The sequence below is a fragment of the Chaetodon auriga genome, chromosome 12, assembly GCF_051107435.1.
Source record: "Chaetodon auriga isolate fChaAug3 chromosome 12, fChaAug3.hap1, whole genome shotgun sequence".
NCBI lineage: Eukaryota > Metazoa > Chordata > Actinopteri > Chaetodontiformes > Chaetodontidae > Chaetodon > Chaetodon auriga.
Window position 1 is genome coordinate 9,218,036 of NC_135085.1, and position 22,832 is coordinate 9,240,867.

The 22,832-nt window shown below is 44.1% G+C and overlaps 1 protein-coding gene across 1 annotated transcript; it reads left to right on the forward strand.

Moving 5' to 3' along the window:
- The first annotated feature begins 3,475 nt into the window (after positions 1 to 3,475).
- Positions 3,476 to 22,407, forward strand: LOC143329121 (SH3-containing GRB2-like protein 3-interacting protein 1). Its single transcript, XM_076744861.1, has 23 exons — positions 3,476 to 3,838; positions 8,876 to 8,939; positions 9,632 to 9,677; positions 10,371 to 10,427; positions 10,776 to 10,833; positions 11,902 to 12,077; positions 12,250 to 12,261; positions 12,814 to 12,825; positions 13,301 to 13,325; positions 13,791 to 13,854; positions 13,999 to 14,069; positions 14,172 to 14,246; positions 14,360 to 14,428; positions 14,506 to 15,267; positions 16,381 to 16,502; positions 16,676 to 16,826; positions 17,355 to 17,466; positions 17,705 to 17,860; positions 17,947 to 18,079; positions 18,176 to 18,378; positions 18,609 to 18,673; positions 18,873 to 19,037; positions 19,168 to 22,407. Exons 1-23 carry the CDS (start codon positions 3,829 to 3,831, stop codon positions 19,188 to 19,190), a joined length of 2,631 nt encoding a protein of 876 aa, XP_076600976.1. The 5' UTR covers positions 3,476 to 3,828; the 3' UTR covers positions 19,191 to 22,407.
- The last annotated feature ends 425 nt before the right edge of the window (positions 22,408 to 22,832 follow it).

Sequence of the window (22,832 nt, forward strand, 5' to 3'; positions counted from 1 at the left end):
CTCACCATGGTCGACAGCACCAACATGACCTACAGTGATGCTGTCACTCTGTCAACCCCGATGAGTCCTTTACACCCACAGGATGGACAGCAAGGACACAAACCGTCTTTAATCGCACAGATACTAAAGAGGCAGACGTTAAATGTGAATGTAATCTGAGGGAAGGTTTGATACACATATGACAATGTGCATACAGGGATGCAGCATGTTTGTCTTGCTAGTTTGTTTCTGGCTGAAACACCAGCTATGGTCTGCAGTTTCTGCCTCATGTGATGATAATGATGATGAGGACAAATTGATATCTTGGAGCTTGAGAAGTAGAGCTTCCAGTAGCTTCACTCACTAGGTGGCGGTATTGAGCCGCACAGAGTGAAAGGATTTACAGTGCATAGTAATCCTGTCACTGTTTCCTGCAGTGAAGGCCATCGCAGTATGCATGCTTTTTATCATCATGCTGAATTGAATCAATATCAATATAGCAGACCTTGCTTTATATGTGGAAGAGGAGAAGACAGCCTAATCAGGGGAGCAGACTTTTTCTTCACTGCATTATTCTCTCAGACATATTTGCGATGTGTTCACAGTTTTCATTCACCCCAGTGTATCTGAACGCAGCACCCAATAGTAACAGCATGTTGTCAGTTTCCCTCAGCTCACAGATCTCCCTCCATGTGTTTTGCTCTGTCCAGCACTCTTTTAGCTAATCCCAGTTGCCGTGACCTCTGACCCCTGCCTGGATGGCATCTTATGTAAGCAGCTGGTTTAAGAAAAGCACACAGGAGCAGCCCGTGCGCTCTGTTGCGTCACGTTTCTGCAGGTAAGCTCATTAACAGTTACTCCAGGATGCCCAAGCTATCAACAACTACAAATAAACCCCAGTCGTGGGAATAGTAAAGCAGAGATGCGATGACACGAGTTGAAGGTGCTGGCTTCTGTTTCCAGGCTAAATTTTCTTTGTTTCCGTGTTTGGAACTTATTTAACTTGGTAGACTCAAGGGCACTGAAACTCACACTTACTGTACATTAAACATACAGTGTAGAATAGCCTGTGGGTTGTGTGTGTCTGCACCTGATTACACTCCCTGACATTTGCAATAGTTTCTTCACACGGGAGAACAGAAACAGCAGAGGAAGAGAAAACACCATGTTTGAGGTCCACTTTGCATCTTTTGTTTTGTATATTCGTCTTTTAAAATTGCACGACCTCCGCAGCAGGAACCTCTCTACCCCCAACACACTCAAACGCACAGCACAACACTATCCTCTAACTGCCTCCCCCCAGCTGTCCTTTCCCTATCAGTGAGGGTGAGTCACTCTGCTCCAATAGCCCAATAAGCAGCCATTAAAGCGGCTGAATAATCATAGCATTGCTTTCACTAAAGCAGCTCAGTTTTTCTAGCAGAGCCTAACACTCTGTACACTCGTATGAGGAGTAGTTCGTCCTTTGCCTCTCTCTCTCTCTCTCTCTCTCTCTCTCTCTCTCTCTCTCTCTCTCTCTCTCTCTCTCTCTCTCTCTCTCTTCCGGGCTAAAATGTGAGCTTGTGTTATGATTACAGCTGACAGTGTGTACTCTGCGGTGGTGGACACACTGCTGTCCTCCAGTGTGACACATTTTTAACAATAGAAACAATCTTGCAGCTTGCAGTTGTGTGCAGTCAATATATTCCTCTTTTGTTTCTGGAGTGTTAGAGAAATTAGTTTTGTCCAACTGCTTCCGGAAAAAAAAAAGAAAAGATCTGTCTTCAGTTTTTCCACTGAACAAAACCCGTCCCATTAAAATTGGACAAATGATCTCTTGACATCCTCTTGTTCTTAGGTCTGAGTGCAGCCTTTGACAGCGCAGGGCACATTATTCTGATCCATCAGCTAAAGCACAAGTGTCTCTCCGGTTCTGCTTTGGACTGGCTTTCTTCACATTTATCCAAAACAAAACTTCACAGTTCCTCTGGGACTCCTCGCTCATCCTCATCTTCCATATCCTGCAGGCTATCCTAAGGCTCGGCTGTTGGTCCAGTCCTCTCCTCCATTTATTTCCCCCATTTGGCAGCCTAAAAATAGAAACACGTCATCTCTTTTTCATTATTATGTTGTTGACATTTAATTGAATCTGTCCTTAAAGTATTTTTCTGTGACATCAAATATTCATGCCCAAATAATCAACAGCGTCAAGCAACAAGTCCACAACTGCCATCATATTTTGATCTAATTAAGTGAATTTACAATTTAGAAATGACATTTTCTAAATCGCCATTTGTCCATGGAAGTACATGACATCACCTTTTTCCAGCTGAGCCCCGCCCACTTCAAACCAGTCAGGCAAAACACAGAGATCTCTTACTAGCACGTAGAGCTGGGGAGAACTGAGCAATTGCAATTGCAGCCACCTGTTGATCAGAGGAGTAGTGTGAGAGGAATGTGCATCGTGTCACCTGCTCCAGCGTCCTCGTGTTAAGATTTAAAAAGAAATTCGATGGGAACCCACTGATAAAAACAAGCTCTACCGGGGGAGCAGAGAGTCCAGAGGGCACCTTTTTCAGTTAGCACTGAAATGTGTTAAACCTGACTTCATTTACCTCCAAACAAGGAAGTTTTTATTTTCTTGACCTGGAGAAGAAACAAATCAATTTCTTTATATTTTGGTGTCACTCAGGCTTCTCTGTTCAGCCTCCAGAATACTGCAGAAAAACCTGCAACAAGACACAGTTTTACCTTTAATCCTCCCTTCACTGCTCCTCCTCTAGTCACACAATATTTGTATGGAAAGCTCTGCTGGTCTTGTGCCATCACACAGTATATATTGTGAACTCCTTTCCCCAAGAAACCCGAGGCCCTTCTATCAGAGCTTTTATCTGTCGCTCATTCAAGGACAAGATCATAGAATCCTCCTTCCTCTTTTATTGGATTATTTTTTTCAGTCTATTCAAGATTCCAGCAAAGGACTTAAGGAGACTCTTTTCCTTAATGGCTTTTAACCGTGTCTGACCCGTGTCTGATCCTGTGTTTGTCTGTATGTCTGTGGGTGATTGCTGTATTTTATGTTTGGCCCTCACCGTCCTTTAAAGCTCAAGAGCTCTAAAATTAGAAATAGAAATTGCATCAAGAGATGTCCACTAACAGACCAATTCTCCTCTTCATCATTTTGAAAAAGCACATTAAAGTGCGCATTTAGACGTGCTCTGATTTCCACTGAAGGAAATATTCTGCCAAACGTTATATTCTCTGAGACCTTGTGTAATATGTATGCAGTTGGCTGCTGGAGTGTCTGCTCGAGGCTAGCCAAGAGGTGGTAAGGCATCAGGGGACAGCGGCCATGTGACCACGGCTGCAGGGATTGGTTTAGTGCAGATGTGACATCAGCGAGCCTCCCACTCCCTCCCTCCTCCCCTCTCTCTCCCAGTCTCTCCCTGCCTCTCTCTCTCTCTCTCTCTCTCTCTCTCTCTCTCTCTCTCTGTGGCGCTCTGCTTTTTTCTCCTCCACCTTTCCTCAGCATCCCCCCTCTCAGAGATAGCGTGTGTCGGTGGCGCTCGAGCGTCTGGGGCCTAACGTGCACACAGAGAGGACCCCCCCAGCCCCCGATTTGCGGCATCTTCCTCGGTTGTCTCTTCTCACTGTGTCCTCCACCACTGCTGCCTCCTCTCAGCTGTGCCCCCACCCCACCTCCCTGTGCGGGTGTCTGGGAGTTGGGCCCTTGGGGGTGGAGGGAATCAACATCGTGCTTCGCTGGGGAGCTGTGCAGAATTAGCTATGCCCTGCCCAGGCATCCTTTGACCGGCTCCATTTCTGTCCGCCTGCGCACCAGAGGACAACGTAGGATGAAAATCTGCAATCATGATGCAAGGTAAATGATCTGTGGACTTCTTCTCCTCCTTTATTTGCCACGTTTGTTCCCCTGCGTCCTCTTCCTGCCCTCTTGTGTCCTGCTGGGCCATTAAAGCGAGCGACTACAGTGATGCGATCTGTCGTACCGTAAGGACCTATGAGCTGAACTGAGCTGAGTATATGCATGACCAGTGTGACAATGTAGCCATTGTGTGTGTGTGTGTGTGTGTGTGTGTGTGTGTGTGTGTGTGAGTGACGTTGTTTGTCACAGGCTGACATGTAAGCAAAGGTGTGTGAGGTGTGGATTTGAGAAGGAGCTGACGCGCACAGCAGTGTAGCTGTTTGTGTGTGTTTGCACATGTGCCTGTGCATGTCAGTCTGAACATGTGCAGATTATACTTTAACCTGTATCTGTACACTCAGTCTGTGCTATAAAGGCGTGTTTGAGGAGATGTGAGCAGCTCAGGAAGCTGCTCTCATCCATGCCTCTGCTGCTGATGCTATCAGTGCATGATATAATATCATGCCAATGGGGCAAGTGTTTAAAACCATGAAGTGAAGTAAAGGATGCTCTACCAAAGTTAACTGTGGTGGAAATGAGGTAAAGAACATTATAAGCTACGATGGAGGACCTAAATCATATATCTAACCCTGCATGACAGATGCTGGGCCTTTACCATCCATTAATGCCAACGTGGTAATGGAAGGTGGCTATTATTAGCAAAAGGCCTGCAGTCAGGCTGCCATGATATTGTGCTCAGTTCACGAGCTACACAACAAGGCAGATGTCACATGCTTATCATAGCCTTTGTGAGCTACACGTGCATTGCTAATTACACAGCATAGGCTGTCAGGTGCCGTTAGTGACATTCAGTACATGTTATTTGGACTCAAACCCGGCTGCAGTGCTTTTGCTCCAGTGACAACCTTCTTGTGGATGCAGCAGGGTAGTTTATCAGCTCTGTAACTAAATAACTCAATGCAATATCTCAGAAACATGGATCTTAGACTGCTTCTTAGTCTTGGATTAAAGTTTGTCCAGATGACCCCTTTTTGAACTCTAAATTTATACTCGTGTGTCACATTTATTAACTGCCACTTGACATGGACTCCAAGGTCCATACTGGTGGTTTTGAATGTTTCAGCTCACTAACTACAAATAATACAATTCATCATCAGTTCACAGTGTAGAACCAGTGAGGAGGTGGGCCGAGAAGCTCAACATCACAGACAAAAGGGTGGAATCACAGTATAATAATAGTGTTATAAGTATTAAATAGTAGTTGATGGTAACGTGCCATTTATTTGTTCGCCAGTTGCCAAAGAAGAAATTTATTGAGAGCTAGCACATTTTTTAAGTTCTTCTACAGTTTCAAACTCTCAAATTTTAATTGAATAAAGGTCAAAACAACAAAACAGACAATAAAATGCTGTACTTCCAGGCAGCACGCTCTCATTTGTCGGTGTACCTTTAAACGTGGAGTTGTAGGGACTGGAGTGCATGCCAGGTGTATCAGTGCTGAGCAGGTCTTTCCTGGACAGTGTTCAAAACCAGGTGGTCCCAGCTTTGGCTGTGTTGCTCCTCTCTTTCCTCTTTGTCTCAAACCTCCTCTATATCTCTGGCAACGGAGGCGCGGTGTTGTTAAGCAGCCAGCGTTGCTGTGGCAGAGACAGGTGTGTAAAGAATGGCAAGAGGAGATTTTTCACACTGAGTGACTGACAGTTCGTCTGTTTGCCTTCCCAGTGGTTTGTTCAGATATTTATAAGAACCTCCGTCATCTGAGATTTGAGAATCAGCTGCTGAAGAGTGACCTTAATGAGCTGCGTTTTCAGAAAGCCGAACCCAGAGGACAAACAGTCAGAACGTTGAACTCCAAAGTCCACTTTCATCATTTCTGAGGCTTCCAGTCGCATCTAGTAGCCTTCATCTGCACATGCAGCGTGGTCTGTAGTGAAGCCCATCCAGCGATGAAGGCCAGCTGAAAGCTCTGGAAGAAATCTTACATCAGCTGCTAGATTTTTTTTTTTAGCTTTCCGCTGCATCATCTGCTGAAGAAGGCTACAAGATGTCACTGAAAGAAATGTGGAACTTGAGTTAAGAAGTTTTTCTCACAGCAAGAAAGTTTTCTGGGTTTTTAAATTTGCTATTTCATGACCAGACCTGATGTCTTACACATCCAAAAGACCGTAAAGAAGAGCCTGCTTCTTGTCTCATTCAAGTTTAGAGTGTCAAGATGGATTTCATACCACGGTGAAATGGATGGGGACAAATGGGTGCCGAGAAATTTGGAAATCAATCTACTCAAATGTTTTACCAACGTTTTTCACATTTGTCTGAAAGCATGAGGATATGCACTTGAAACCGTGTTTTGAAAGTGGGTTGATGGTGCATTATGTTACGCTATGCTGAAAATGATCAGCAGTGATGGAGAGGATCTGCCATTTGTTTGCAGGTTAAAACTAGCATAAAAAAGAAGACCCAACCCGAGTGATATTTACACCTAATATCATTAATTACAATGATACCTTTGTTTAATGAGTGTTGCAGGGCTGTCCTCAGGCAAACTTTTTAAATGGGTTACAAAAGCAACCATCCTCCTGCGATGCACAGCGTGAACCAAAAAAATGTGACGGGGCTGCTTGTGCTCCCTCAGTATGGACCATACTGATCAGCAGGTTTGTTACATATTAACGCCAGGATTGATCCTCTATTTTCACTCCTCATCACACAAGACACATGCGGGTGAGGACTGGACAGAAGGCTGGCTGTCTCTATTTATGAAGAGCCATGATGCAGGGATAATCTGTGCTACTGAGCAGCCCAGCCTGCTACCAATACATCACGGGCCCTGACACGTCCTTCAGCACCCAGAGAGCAAGTGAGCGGTACCGAGCACCAGTCCAGTCCAGTGCAGTACCGTCACATTTACAGCGTTCATTAGTCTTAATATCAGGATTTCAGTGTGAGATGGATGATTCATCCAATCAGTGACTCAATGTTTATTTGGATTTCAGAGTCAGCTTCATTTCCAAAACAAAATGCCATTAACAAAAAAGCCACGTACAATGCAAAATGCCAGTTTAGGAGCATGTGATATGTTCCTGTTTAAAACGCAGCCTTCAAAGTACAAGAAGAGACGACGAACACAAACTGAGCTGCCTCTGAAGAGCACAAAATGTTCATCCACCCAACTGTCCGTCACGTGTCCCTGTCGCTCTTATATGGATGTGAGAATCAACTGTGCTCTCTTGTCTTCTGAAACACTGTTATGCAAACCTGTCAGTTGTCTATTTTGGGAAAAAAAAAAACATGTTCACACAGAGCAGCCAAAATATAAAAAAGAGAAAAAAAGGAAAAATGCTCCCTCTGTGATTTCTTTTGCCATCAGCAGACCAAACTGTATCTTCTTTTACGTCATGCCGGTACATGTTGCACAAAATCTCATTGCCTCAATACCTTTGACCTGAGGGAAGCAGGAGGACTGTCAGTGTCAATTAACTCATTAAGCTTCAATAACCAGTGCTGAGCAGCCATTCGGCTCAATTTGACATGTGAAGGTTTCTTGCTTGGTTTCAGTCACACAGTCTACGATTCTGTCTGCTTTCAATCATCAAAGTCAAATGTTCTGATGTTAGCTATGCTAGCAGCAAGGCTCTGTGGATGAAATGTCTGTCTGTGGTCACTTCAGGTCGACTCGAATCTTCCCACACTGAAATAACAATTATTGGAAAGACCGCCATGAACGTTTGCTCATGATCCCTTGAGGATGAATCGTCCAGCCTTTGGTGATCCTTTGACTTTTCCTCTCAGTCTTTATCTCGTAAACTGTCTCTCAGCTCAGCTGGGCTTTGTCTTTAATGCTAATTAGCAAATATTGGTTGCTAACACACTAAACTATGATCATGAACATTTAGTATGTTAGCATACAACGTTTTTGTGCTACACTCTCAGCTGATGGAGACGCGTCCAGCCTCGCCTCTGTTCCTAATGCAGCCTCTAACTGAGCATTTCTCCCTGAAACCTGAAGCATATTCCTGAGGTTTACTGTCCATATTCTCCTCGGCTCTCTATCTGGTGAACCTGCTAAGCATCAATATGGTCACATTGTCAATGACAGCATGTTAGCATGTTGACTGTAGCATTTAGCTCAAAGCCCAGCTCTTCCTAAGCACAGCACCACAGAGCTGCTAGCGTGGCTGTCGAGTCCTGTTGACATAAATTTGAAGTGATCACACTCTCAGGCTGAATGGTATGATCCACTAAATGTAGAGTTTTCATGGCTCAGGCTGCAACCACAGATTCATTTCATGATAATCATTTAGTCAAATCCATCCAAATTTCCTGAGCCCCAAATTGCATCTTCATAGGCCTACCCCATATTTTGCCTGACAATCAGTCCAAAAACCCAGAAGAATTAACCGTCAGATGAAACAAATCCTGATGATTCGCTCAGTCAGTGACGCTCCAAACCAGAAATAAAAACACAGACGAATCATTACACAAGAATTCCACCTCGCAATACTTCCACAGAAACCTTTAGGCATTGCACACATTGAATCTTTGTTAGTTTTCTCAGTCATCCTGATTCGATCGCTGCATGGTGCCAACCGTCAGTGCTGCAGGGGTCTTGGCATCCAGTTTGGCTGACAGGCTGCTGTAGTGGATCTCTCTAATGAAGTGGACACATTGATCAACCGTTGCTCGTGTTTTCTTTCCGTTCCATATTGTCAGGGAGGGGACACTTAGCGGGATTGCGTCTGCGCTGCTTCATTTTACGTGGAGGTTTTCTCCAGATGGCAGGATGCTTGTGTCCTGACTCCATACATTCATTTGTATCAGCTTATTGGGGTCACTGTATTTCCTGTGCATGCACCGACTTACTGTGCATCAGCCTGTTTCTCCTCTGTGTTATTTGCTTTTAAGTGCATTTTAATGGCAAGACAGTTAACTTTATATCAGGCTCTAAAACTTGAAATTATTTCTTCATGATGTTGCTCTCTCTCTCTCTCTCTCTCTCTCTCTCTCTCTCTCTCTCTCTCTGTCTCTCTGTTCTAGGACTGAAAAATCGAACAAGGAAAGCCCTGGGCTTACGAAAGAAAGACAAGGATACAGACACAACGTGAGTGAGCTCACACACACACTCATAACATCATTAATATGCTGAGTTTTTCAACCAACCAGTTTACCAGTTTTAGAATGTGAGCACACAGAGCTGCGTATCAAACCTACCTACTCGTACGGTACTGACCGAATCGTGTGTCTAGCATCGAGTATCAGAAGCTGTAAAATACTGAATGTTTGGTCGTCTTTTTTTACTCATTCTCTGATGAGATAGTTCTTGATTTCAATCACAGTTTTGCTCATTTTACACTATTTTATAGAAGCAAAGTTCTTTTCTGCTGCTTGTGTTTTGAGCTCTTCTGTTAAATGTAAGAAAAGGCTATCGTAGAAACACATGCCTGTTCTGTCAAAGTGAGGCTGAAAAAAGGATTAATTTGGAGTGAGTACCAAACTTAGATATTGTATTCAGACTAGTACTGAATAATTTCAAAAGATACTTTGAAGACCCCTGATGGATCAGAAAAATTGTACTGCGTCTTCTGATGTAATTTTTTCAGTCCAACTGCCAGAATAAATGTTGGTATAGTAGGTTCCTGCAAACCACAGTTATGTTGAAACTTAACATTTACTCTTGTTCAAACTTTACATTTCACTTTCAAACGTATGTGTGGTCAAGGTCTGGTTAGAGATGTACAATGCAAACATGGCGCCTGGGCTGAATGTTTTTCTTTTTCCTGTTCCTTCACTCAGGAGCTCACCTGACAGAGAAGGAAGTGGAAGCGGAAAGAAAGGAAGCGTATGTACATTTTACATTTTCATTTTCAAGCTGTGAAGCTGTTACTGCCTTTCAAGGATAATCACTCTTTATCACAACTTGGTAGCTATTTTTTGTAGATTGGGCCATCATTTCTACTTTGTTATGATAACTTTGAACTCACCAGAGTAACTGCTGAGCTCTGGAAACACGCTGATGTCACTACAACAAAGTGTGAAACATGAGAATTCAGACAATCAGACAGGTTGTAAATGAGCCAACAGTTCATCTAAACCACTTGACTTGCAGAGGACAAACATTCCCAGCCCACCTGAAACGTCGGGAACAATCCCTCATTGCACACAGCTACGTCAGCTAAAGCTAAGGTGCTTAGTCTAAATTGTAGTGGACGTTTACGATGGACTGTTGTGGTGCTAATTTTACTGTTTTCCTTTTATTTCTCTTCCAAATGAGTTAGCATAACATGGCTAAGTTAGCATAAACGATCTGTTCATGTTTCTTTTCATTATTTATAACAGTTTTTCCACAGTTCACTTGATGTGTGCAACCAAAACTACAAAATTAAAACCCCAATTGTGATAAACCAGATATTTGTTCAACATCGATGTGTACAAATGAATAATTCACACTGACATTTTAAAAGTGACCTTATTTGTCTTCAACATTATGATGTTCTCCTTTCTTTCTTCTGTCTTCTCTCTCTTCTGTTGCTAGAAAAAGGCCAATGGAGCCCCGAATGGATTCTATGGGGAGATTGACTGGGACAGATATGTAAGTGTGCGCCTGTTTTACTTGCACTCCCTCTTCTTGATGTTTCTGACCATGCAGCGACTTTTGCAGCTTCGGTGTGAACTGCTTTTACGGTGCCTTGGCAATCAGTGTCATGTAACACTGGGTTTAAAATGACTGAGTAAATGTCGTGAATAGAGCTGCACATTCTGTGAGTCAGCAGTAGCTGCAGCCAGGAAGCTGACCGTCTCAGGCAAGCCATCTGTGAAATCTGATCCACATTTATATGCAGAGCTGTTCACAGGGAAGATGGAAATTTAGCAATGCCTCTGTTACAGCGTGTGATGGACTTGAAATGACTGTCGCCTCTCTCCTCTCTCTCTTTTCCAGGCCTCTCCTGATGTGGACGAGGAGGGCTTCAGTCTCCGGCCCGGTGACGAGGGTGATGATATCCTTTTAGTGAGGAAGCAGCAGCAGCAGCAGCAGCAGCAGTCTTGGGACTCTTCTCCTGCAAAACTATTGACCTGTTTGGCTGAGTGACTCATTGGATGAGTGCTCCTCAGCATGAAATAGGCCAAATCAATAGTCCCTCCCTCTCTTGCCACATCACATGAGGATGTCGCTCCAACGGCAAAAAAAAAAAAAGTAAATAAAAAAAAGAAAGCAGCAGGAGGGGCAGCCGGACTGAGCCACATTACATTCAGACTGGCGTCAAGTTGTCACTAAGCCACAACACTCATTAACAACTGACCCCCAGTTCACTGGTATTTTAAGTTTCTACTCCCGCAGGTGTCAGCAGCTGCATGTCTGACATGGATTCATAGAGAGGTGGTACTATGGAGACCTCCCCCGAGCGGGATGATTTAGCCGAGGCAGAGCAGGAGTGTCAGTTACATATAGCAGGTGTAATATTGTTAACTGGGACACAGCAGACTGAGACACGGAGCGCACATGCCACTGCTCTGCTGCAGTCAGAGGTGGAGGAGTAAAGGTAGTAGTACCACAGTGTAGAAATACTGTGCTGCCGAAAAAAATCAAAATACACTCACGTAAATCGTGCTGAGCCTTTTCAGAATAATGTTTATTACATTAGTGGATTATAATTATTGATGCATCTATATCTACACCACTTCAGCTGGTAAAGGTGGCGCTTATTTCAACTGCTTTGCGTACATTAGCTTGGGTAGCTTGTGAGCGTGGATCAGTGAAGTTTTGTCTTAATCTATCGCCATAATAGTTGATCTAAATCTGTAAAGTAACTAAAGTGAAGAAATTTATGCAGCGGAGTGAAGAGCACAGTATTTACCTTCATACTGTGGAGGAAAAACACTCGTTTACCTCATAGTTGTACTTACTTAAAGTATTGATTGAATGTCCTCAGTTCCTCTCCACCACTGGATGCATGTGTACAGAGTGTGTTTTAGACGAACTCTATTTGTCTTTAAATGCTGTAGGAGACTGCATCTTTCACATTGCGGACTGGTTTCTATGTCGTTTGTCCTTCACGGATGTTCACCAGCTTCCAAAGGAAAGCAATTTTTCTCCTCCAGCGACTCTGAGGACGACGAGGACAGCAAGAAAAAGTTCAAAATTAAGATCAAGCCGCTGGTGTCGGACAGCGCCAAGTGTGTCCCTCCATCTATGGACGAGCTAAAAGCCTCAGTGGGAGGCCTGGCACTCTCTCCATCACTGGTGAGCGCTGCTGATCAGCACTCTTGTTCTGCTACACACTACAGAAGGGAACAAATCACACATACACACACACACACACACACACACACACACACTGCAGCTTACATGTTGTAGTAGCGTCTTACACCGTCTTTGCATTTTGTCTTTTCTTCTCACTGCCATCATCTCGCAGAGGAGAAGTCCGGTAAGCCGGTCATCTATTTTCACATCTGCATCCCCACTAACAGACTGCATGGCATGAGTTCTTCTTGTGATAGCTCACTTAAAAAAAGCCTTTTTGGTTTGACCCTTTTCTTTCGTGCATGCAGTGTGTGTCTGACCCTCAGTGTTGCTGTCCTCTCTGGGCCTTAAACGACCTCACCTCTTTTTTGTTGCCTTTCTTTTTTTCTGTTTAGCTCCAGCTTTACTTGAACCTGTCTGGCAAAGCGCCCGAGTTACATAATGCACAGTAAACATAACACACGCACGTAGCTGCAAACCTATTGATTTGGTCTCAGTGGAGCTCAGCTGCTGAGCGACCTGCCACATTCAGTGTGCGGCTCTGCGCGTGTTGATCGTATGTGATGCTGGTATTGTCCTCATCTCAAGGGTGTTATGGCTCATGTTGCATTATTAAGGCTTTGCGGTGCAAGTAAAGAGGTGCGGTGTGTGCAGTTTTTAGTTGGTGTCCATTTGACTGATCTGTCACTCGCTCTCTGACCCAGGTCTGTTCTCTCTTCCTTTTTGCTGGTCTCAGAGACGCAGCCCGGTGAGTTTCTTACCCCATCTGCTGGCTGTTTCAAAGCTGACAGCCTGAAACACAGCTTCCTAATCTCAGTTGCATGACCCATTTTCTAAAAAAATGCCTTTGCCCAAAGTTAAAGGGATACTCAGGAAAATAAGAATAATCCATCCAAGTCAGCTGTGATTCATCTCAAATTAATTTTCTTGAAACAAGAGAAAAATGTGACAATGTGGTGGCAAACATTTCAGCATTTCCGCTGCAAATCAACTTATTAACAGTAGATGTTATTGATATGACTGACGTGATTTATGAAAATATATTTATGACGAGGAAATGATTTAATGAGTTCATCCACTTAATCTTACTGCTCTGCTTTAAGAAAAAAAAAAACATCTTAAAATTGAATATAACAGTAAAATGTTTTGTTTGTGTTGTACACTTTCACAAGATATCGCCTGTATCCTTAATTTCTGCTCTGTTTGGATTCTGTCTTTTACAGGGGCAGATAAAAAGGAATTTGTCCTGTAAGTAAACCTTTCTGGAAACACCTTTGTTTGTCTATTCCTGTACACAGCAGCGCTTTGACCTAAATACTAATGGAAATGGTAACATGCTGATGCTTATCAGGTAAAATGTTCACCAATCTAGTTTAGCGTGTTAGCATGCCAACATTTGGTAACTGGCATGAAACACAGAGTACAGCTGAGGATGATGGGAATGTCAGTGGTTTTGTACATGTTGGTCATAAACAACAGAAATTGTGACCTGATGATGGCTTTGATGAAAAATTAAGGGAATTTTTTTTTAGGAATCCATCCAATAATTGTTGAGATATTTCAGCCTGGACCAAAGTTTTTGACCAACCAGCAGACTGATATTACCACCCTTAAAGCCACGCTGTCAGAGGGGCTAAAAATCAGCTTTTTCTGATAGGAATGTGTTCAGATACAAGTGGAACAGAACAACAGGTGAGTTTTTGTCTGTCATAGGTGAAGAGATTGCCAGACCTAGACGCTCCACCCCGACACCAAGTCCTGCCCCTGAGACGCCAAGGTCTGTCATTCTTTTAGCAATACTGACCACTGACTGAAAAGCTTATTCACTCCGCATGTTGTTGATCCAGATGTGCCTTTTAAGGAATTTTAAAAAATAGAACTTTTTGTTTGTTTTTTGATTGTTGTACGTCTCCTCCAACAGTGACAGGCTGTCACAGAACGTTCCTGCCTTTTTCGGGCTGCCTTCAGAGACCAAATATGCCAGATATGACGGTCAGTCCTCTTTCCATTGGACATGACATGAATTGATACGAAGCATGCCGTGAAGCAGATGCAGTACAGAGGTGACATTTATCGTTTGTTTGTCAATCACAGTGGTCCCTACTGATGTATGGGGGGACTCGAGACCATGCTCAGAATCGCAGCTGAGCAGAAGCTTCCCAACAGGAGGTGAGCCGACATGAGTGAACCTCGCCTCATCTTTGATGCAGGAGTAATGTCAGTATATATGAAGTATTGCAGTCTGTAATGCTGAACTGGCCGAACTGTCATCCTTGTTGCAGCTCCTCCTCCGCTTCCTCCGAAAAACATACCATCAAGAAGTCATTACGGCTATCCTTCGGACTCCGCTGGTAAGTAAAAGCAGCAGTTTCATCTCAATCACACAGTTAAGAGCTTTGTTCTGAAAGTGTCCTCAAACTCTTTGCAGTTGATCTGCCCAATGGAAGGGCAGCTCGCAGCTCAGCCCCCATCTACCTGAACGTCCTGTCCCCCGCCTCTTACCGAGGCCCCCCCGCCGCTGACCTGGACGATGTGTTTGGCCCCATGGACAGCCCCCGCACCAGTGAGGGTATGGTGTCTCCCAGATGGGTCACTTTCACTGAGGACAGACCCCCACCACCCGATGAACCCGCTCCCCCTCCTCCGCCGGACTCCCCCCCCCCAGACACACCCTCGTCCACCCCATCCACCCCCTGCCTCTCTCCAGGTCCACCGCCAAATGAGCCTCCGCCTTCGCCGCCGCCGTTTTCTCCCGGGTCTCCTCCCCCTTTCACGCCACCAGAGTCACCCCCCTCCATCGTGCTTGGACCTCCTCCTCCGGATGAACCAGCCCCTCCCCTGCCTCCCGACTTCTCTCCCTCTAACTCGCCTCCTCTATGCCTCGACGATGATGCAATCGATGAGGAGGTGCTGCAGTTCGCAGAGTACGCGTCGTCCCCCGCTCCCATCAGCCCCGTGCCCCCTCTGCCAGCAGAGCGGAGGTCTCCCCGGCCGGGAGTCATCTCACCCCTGGTCCTGGCGGGCGTGGGGGGGAAGAGGACTCCAGAGGGAGCGTACCTGAGAGACGATATCCCAGACTTTGTGGGATCACCCAGAGAGCTGACACCAAGCTTCAGGGGCACGCCGCCTCCTCTCCCTCCAACCACCTACAGGTCTATCATGTCTTCACCGGGGCCCTACTCGGGCAGCAGTGAGTACTCCGTCTCTCTCTAAATGTTCACAATGGCCTTTTATGCCGCCTTCACACAAACTATGCCAAGTTTGAGAGTGTCCTAAAGTTTGGTTTGTTTGAAAAAGTGAGGCTGACGCTGCCATCAGTAGCACCAAAAACAATGAAACGGATGCTCGAAGTGCTCGTGCTTTTGCCTCTTTGCAACCTGTTTATGTTTTCTTAGGTGTTGAATGTCACCTGAACCAGCTACAGAGCGCTCATCACCGTCCCATCTCAGCAGCCACCTTTTGTGTTTGCTGTTTTGGTGATTTTTTTTGGTAAATACAACAAAGGACACAAGTATTATGTTGGCTAGCTGACTCATTTAGGGTGCAGCAAGTTTTCTTCAAAGCAGTTTTACAAGCTTGTGGCGAGTGATACAGTGACAAAATGATATAATACGGCCTGCTACTTTGACTTGAGCAATATAGCATTAGATTAATATAGTTACCACAAATAATGGCTTTGTAAGTGATGTAACACTTAATTAACTGTCATACAATAAGCAAACATGTCAGTAACGTGCTAATGTGAAGTAAATGGGTTTCTTACTGACATCTGGTGGTGTGATAGTAAGGTAACGTCCTCTGTGTTCTTCATCCTCAGTAAGGTTTCCTTGGAGAGGTTACATACTTCTTTGACGTCCCTCCAGTAACTATGATGTCGGGACAGATGCCAAATTTAATTCCTAATCTCATAACACGCATGACATGATGTTGCTGCATGCTCCGATGTGAACACTGACAAAGAAGCTATTTACTAAAACAGATGTACTAACAGTGATCTGAACGGAGCTCGGGATAGAGCCCCTGAAAAGAGATGAATGTCTTCAATGAATTACAGAAGTGAAATATGGTAAAACATCACAAAACGCGACAGCTCTTCACACTGACAAACAGACCTTTGCAGAGCTGATAGAAGCGAACACAAACAGTGAATACAAAGTGAATTTTGGTCACAAGTTACAGTCTAAAACATGTCAGCACACAGCACACGCTCTGCGAAAGTGACTGTGTGAGCAGAAATGTTGGAGCTGATGCTGAATGATAATCTGAAGGCAGTGCTAACCACAGACACTGGTATGTGCCGCAGGCCCCTCGTCTCCAGCTCGTCCTGCCACGCCTCAGTCTCGAGGCAGTCCGGTCCCTCCGCCTCCTCCTCCTCGACCGTCCTCGCGACCGAAGCTGCCCCCGGGGAAACCAATCACAGACCTGGTACATATGTCCCATTTCTCTGACTCTTTACTTTGACTTTTTACTCTGATGTTCAAATTTAACTGATTATTAATTCTGTATGTTCTTTGATAAAAGAAAGCATTTGCCTTCCTTTTGTCATTTCCACTGTTGCGTTGGGTTTTCATGTGTGTGCTGCTGTGTACCGTCTCCAGTCTCGGCCCTTCAGTCCGCCGGTTTCAGGCAGCCCTCCGCCTTTCGCCCCCTTGGCCCGGGCGGAGAGCTCTTCCTCCATCTCCTCCATTACTTTGCAGAGTGCAGCATCCACTCCAACCTTAGGAAAGGACCTGAACATGTCCGCTGCAGGTGAGCTAGCAGCAAGTCGTCTTGTTCCTCGCGTTTCTCTTTAGCCTCACATCTCGGTCTCTGTCCATGTTGTCTGTTGCTCATCATCGTGTCCTTGCCTCACGATCTTGTCCCTCTCCATGATTCTCTCCTCCTCATGTCTCTGCTCACTCAGAGGCCTCACAGCCTCTGGTATGGTTTGACCACGGCAGGTTTTATTTAGCTTTTGAAGGTGAGTCGTGCTACTGTAGTCCCGCCAGTGCATGGGCTTACAGCACCTGCCCTCCTTTCACCTGCAGTCCTGTCCACGCTCATGTTCACTGAGCCAGAATATTACTACCCATCCATCCCCTGTCCTGCTCACTCACCTAGAATTTCTAGATGGATTGCTGAGTTTTGATTTTGTCTGTTTGCTTTTGTTTGTTTGTTCTCCCCTCTCCTCCCCTGAACCCATGGCTGAACATGTGAGCATATAGGGAACAAATCCAAGAGAACAGATATAGTTCAAGGTTTTAAAGGTGTTTTTTTTCCTCTGTGTGTTTTCAACAGGATGCTCCAGAGGACCCAGTCCACTCACCATGGGACCCCAGGACACCTTGCCAGTGGCAGCCGCCTTCACAGAAACCATCAATGCCTACTTCAAAGGCGCTGACCCCAGCAAGTAGGCCCACAATTCCCTGTAATGTACAACGCAATGAGCAGCATGAGTTATAGATCGATGCTTTGATGAAATCCAGAAGAGATGGAACGCACAGACCATTTTTAATTTTGTTATGAGTAGCAAGATGAGAGATAGGCGAATGAAGTAAAATACATTTGACTTTGCTCTTCAGTTTTTGGTCCTGAAGGGATTCTGGGATTGTATGTTCAGCATGATCTCTCCCCTCCCTCCGTCCCAGATGTGTGGTGAAGATCACAGGGGAGATGGTGCTGTCCTTCCCTGCGGGCATAACCAGGCATTTTTCCAGCCACCCATCCCAACCCGTCCTCACCTTTAGCATCAGCAACTACAGCCGACTGGAGCAGGTCCTCCCCAATCCTCAGCTGCTCTGCTGGTGAGAATAACGTTACAGACAAACACACACAGTAATATGGCTGCCCTTTGTTTTTATCTGAATTACACGTACCTCTCATTTCTCAGTGATCCCACAATAGACAGTGTCGACACCAAGGAGTTCTGGGTCAACATGCCAAACTTGATGAGCCATCTGAAAAAAGTGGCTGAGCAGAAGCCTCAGGCGACATACTACAATGTGGACATGATCAAGTATCAGGTATGACATGCATCTATTTGTCTGTGTATCTAACACGTGTTGCTCTAACTGCATCCATCCACATATCTTGCTGTCTTGTGTTTCTGTGTGTCTCAGGTGTCAGCGGCGGGGATCCAGTCCACTCCTCTGAACCTGGCGGTGAGTTGGCGAGGCGATGCCACCAACACAGACCTTAGAATAGACTACAAATACAACATGGAGGCCATGGCCGCCCCCATGCCACTACACAACATCCACTTCCTGGTTCCTGTGGATGGAGGCATTGCCAAAGTCCAGGCCATGATCCCTGCCGCCACCTGGTAAGGACTCCCTGCGTTCAGACCCGGCTGTAGGGGCTCATGTAGAGAGGCCAGTGCATGCCCAATAACATATATATGAGCAGTTTTACATTGTTTCTGAGCACAGAGAACTTTTGATAATCAAGACTTCTGTGTTAGCAAGTCCCTGGATTTAGGCTGAATATGTCTGGCATGGCTTCCCATCATACAACAACATGTCGTCTGTAATGTAGAATTATTCTCTCACAAAGGAATCCAGAGCAGCAGACGATACAGTGGAAAATCCCCAGCCTCTCTCACAGATCTGAAAATGGAGGTAAGTGTTCTTACCCAATGTGCTTGTTAAACAAACATATTCTCCCTCATGTCAGTGGACTTTACAAGTGAAATCTGAGGGACAGTACACATGTTTTGCCTTGAGTCTAGAAGTTTTTATTCTTTTCAGTCTAAATGTGTGATAGCCACTACACACTAAGCACACACAAAACTATCAGTACTGTATCCGTGGCCCACAGGAGTAGGGGCTCTCCTGGGCCGGTTCCAGATGACAGAAGGTCCCTGTAGACCCTCCCAGCTGGCAGTCCAGTTCACCAGTGAGGGGAGCACTCTGTCAGGGTGCGACATCCAGCTGGTCGGGACCGGCTACCGGCTATCGCTGGTCAAGAAGAGATTCGCTGCAGGTCAGTCTGAGCATCAGAAATGCGTGTGACCTCATGTGACCTGATTGTTGAAACTCTGGTTCTGTCATCTGAATGCTCACAGACACTCTGAACTTCTCCGCCCTCTGACATGCTTTGTTTTGCTTCACAGGGAAGTATTTGGCGGATAATTAGTGGACCCGTTTGTGAAGGGAACCAAAAGAATCAACGTCTTTTTGACTGTGAAGACTATGGATCCATCCCATGTTTAGTGCATTTGAAACTTTCTCTTTAGCAGCCATTAGAAATAATGGTTGAGATTTAACAGAATAACAGAACACAGGCACACACACAGATGATATTTGACTTCATAACATCACATTCAGTAGACTGACTGCTGCTGAGAGTTTATGCAAGTGAATACAAATCATTAGTTTTGTGCACTTGGAACACTTTTGGGCTTACATGGGGTAAAGTATAGGAAACCCTGATTCTTTGTTCTTGTTAACATAATTGTGGATTCATACAGCGATCCAGCCTTATTCATTGCCATTTCCTTCGTCTAACTGGTTGTCATTGCAAATGCACTGTAAACGATAATGTGAATAGATTATATAATACTAAAACAATCTTAAACAAGGTGGAAAAGAATTGAAAATGTCAAAAAAAAAAAAAGGTGTAGTATATGGTTGCTTTGCAGTTGTATTTCAACATGTTCTGGGTTACTTGGTAATATCTTATTTACACTGCCACCTCAAATCAGACTTTTCTCCACCATGTGTGACCCATCTTTAGTGTAGTCGAAGCAGAATTTGTGTTTCTGTGTAGGCAGCCTGCCTTTGAAATGCCACAGCCCATTCTGTCAGTCTTGTGACTGAAGGTGACTGGTCAGTTCACAGTTCAGCACGACCTGCAGCGCTGGACTAACACCAGCACTCTCAATCCGAAGTAGCTTTTTATATGGAATTGTATTTGTGCCTCAGTCTGGATCTCATGATGAGGGATTTTAAGCCCAGTAACACTTTGTGTGCAAGCACATAGATTATACTTTGTAGAGAAATAACCAACATGCACAAGAATGCTTTACTTTGAGCAGAAAGAAATCTATTTCATGCTCAATAAATGTGTTGGTTTGCAGTGATCTCAGTAATAACCTCACTTTTACTCATTTGCTGTATCTCAGATTTATGTGAAAGAGGTAGCTTGTAGTGACACGAATGGAGTGTAGGTCATAGCATTGTTTTTGTCTGCAGCAGGCAGCTGCTAGCTATGCTAAACCCACAGTACAACTGCACACCACCTGCTCAGCACTACACAGCAGATATCAAAGTTAGCTATTAGCTGGTGGACCTTCTCGAACATTTAGCTGCTATAAAGCCAGATTTTTCCCTCAGGAGTGGGTAGAGACTAAAATGTTGTGTTCACAGCCAGTTTCTGAACTATCCTAGAGGCCAAAGGCATAAATTCACTTTTTTTTTTTTTTTTTTTTTTTTTTTAATAGGGGCTTCATTAATCATTATAACATCTTGGCTGTGTAGCTGACAATTGTTAAGTTAGTCAATTAACTTTGTTGCATTACTGGCAGACATTAGCTAGCAAGCTACTAAGACAGCTAGTCTGAAAGCTAATCGGTACAGATTAATAATCCCAGGTATGTCAGCAAAATCGTATGAAGTACTTATTGTTAATGTGTGGCCGTGCACATCCTGAGCAGATCGGTTCATTGTGTTTGTGTGTTTATGTGGATAATAGCAAACATAATAATAACTGAGTGATAACAATTTCTCTACAAATTATAATTGTGCCTGCAAAAAATTTTTTCAAAATGTCCCATCCTGCAATCAGGATTGAAGCCCATATATGTAATGCTCTACTTTTACACGTGCAGCCTTTACAGGTGCTTGGATGGTAGTTTGCCATTAACGGGTCATGTGAACAGAGAGCTGAAACTGTCAGTCAGTCAGTTACACCTCCACCTGTTTGACCTGCTGCAGGACAAAATCATTACATCACCACTACGGACACGTGCAATGCTGAGATCCATCAGATTTCCCTCATCACAACACTTCTATAACAATGAGGTGAGACTAACAGAAGCTGCTACTTTGACTGGAACAGTTCGGTTAATTTAATGTTACTGTTCCAGACGTTATGTTTGAACGGGCCTTACGATGTAAGACACATACAGAGCCAGATGTGAGTGCCATACGGTGGTGAAAAGGAGCTTTAAGTTTCAGGGGAAACGTTGAGGAGACCTGGGCGGAAGATTGTAGGAGTTGCCTTTGATGCTGCTGAAAAACTTGGCCAATTCCTTTGACCTTGGTCTTTGATTGAGGTCCTGACGAGTATTATAGGGGACATCACAGAGTAATGGAAAAAAAAATGTCTATCAGGAAGACAACACTATTCCCTGTGTTCTGTTTCATTTCCTTTCTTTTCCACCATGTTAAATAAATGTTTTATCATTTTCTAATAGCAATATTTAAAAACTTAAGTGTAAAAAGTGTACATAAAAAGCTATGTTTCAAATATTTCTCTGGGCATATGGATGTGTCTGTGATTGTCTCTTGGTTTATTGATGTCAGCACTCATAATGCATTAGGTTCTATGTAACGACACCACCACTCTTCATGTATTGTTTTACATGTGGGTTTCTTGTACAAAAAAAAATGTTACTGTTGATGAATAACTCCAAACGGTGCCGCATGAAATCTGCATTTGTCCATCACCAGTCTTATCAATGCAATACCAGTTTATCCATTTCAATAAGGTCATGATTTGTGTGTTATTGTATAATCGTGCTATGAGAGGAGACGTTTTGCCTTCACTTAAACCTCCAATCTCTGTTTCGCTGTTGTTGCACCTTCAGAAACCCATCGTCAATAAATTTGGCATGTATTCATTGATATTTCCATTCCAGGCATCTGATATAGGTGTTTGACATTCTCCTGTGTTTGACTTGCACACAAAACACACCTTCAAGTTCATGAAAAACACAATTCATGGCTTCATGTCACATGCTGATATGTGTTTGAACATCACATTTTATAGAATGTTTCAGTGTGTTGACTCACAGTTTGGGCCTGGGTGTCAAATTTCGTATAGTTCTTGGTTAAAGAAAAATCATGTTTTTCTTCAGTTGATTAAGAACAACGGTTCACTGTTCTGTTAATAATGCTTATGTTTTTCTTTGCCTTATTTTTGAGCATACACTAAGTCCTCCAACATGGGAGGGTTTCTGTAAGTTTATTTTTTCTACAACTTTTTGGCTGTATTCCTTTCACTGCATTAGACACAGAATATGCAAACATTTCATGTAAATTTCCCATCCAAAGATTTTGAAAGTAAATATATGAAAAAATCAATATAATGTAATACCTGTTTTACTTGGTAATAAAGAAGAGGAAATATGAGCTGTGTATCCCCCTCTCATTTGTCTTGTGGGAATATTACTTATTATTTATTCCAAAATTCCACAAAGCCTCAGCTGGGTCACATTCGGGCCATCGGAGAGGAGATGGTATGGAGACAAATGTTACTAGGCGAGCTGAGAAAACAATCTCCCCACTAAGTCCATTTAGTCAGGGGACTCACATGTCCATGTTGCCTTAAAAGCTGAGGTTCAAAGTTCATTCTTGACCTTGGAAACAGTTATGCCAAAATAATGAGATGTTCTGAGCATCTCCTACAGAAAAGCTTCATAGACCCTGTGGGAAAACTGGTTTTCACTGACTCCACTCACTAGCTTTTTCAGGAGCTTTCAACCACGTCCCACAGTCTTCATCAGCAGTTATAAATAACGTTATCGGTACAATGAAAGATAATAGTGATGAAACC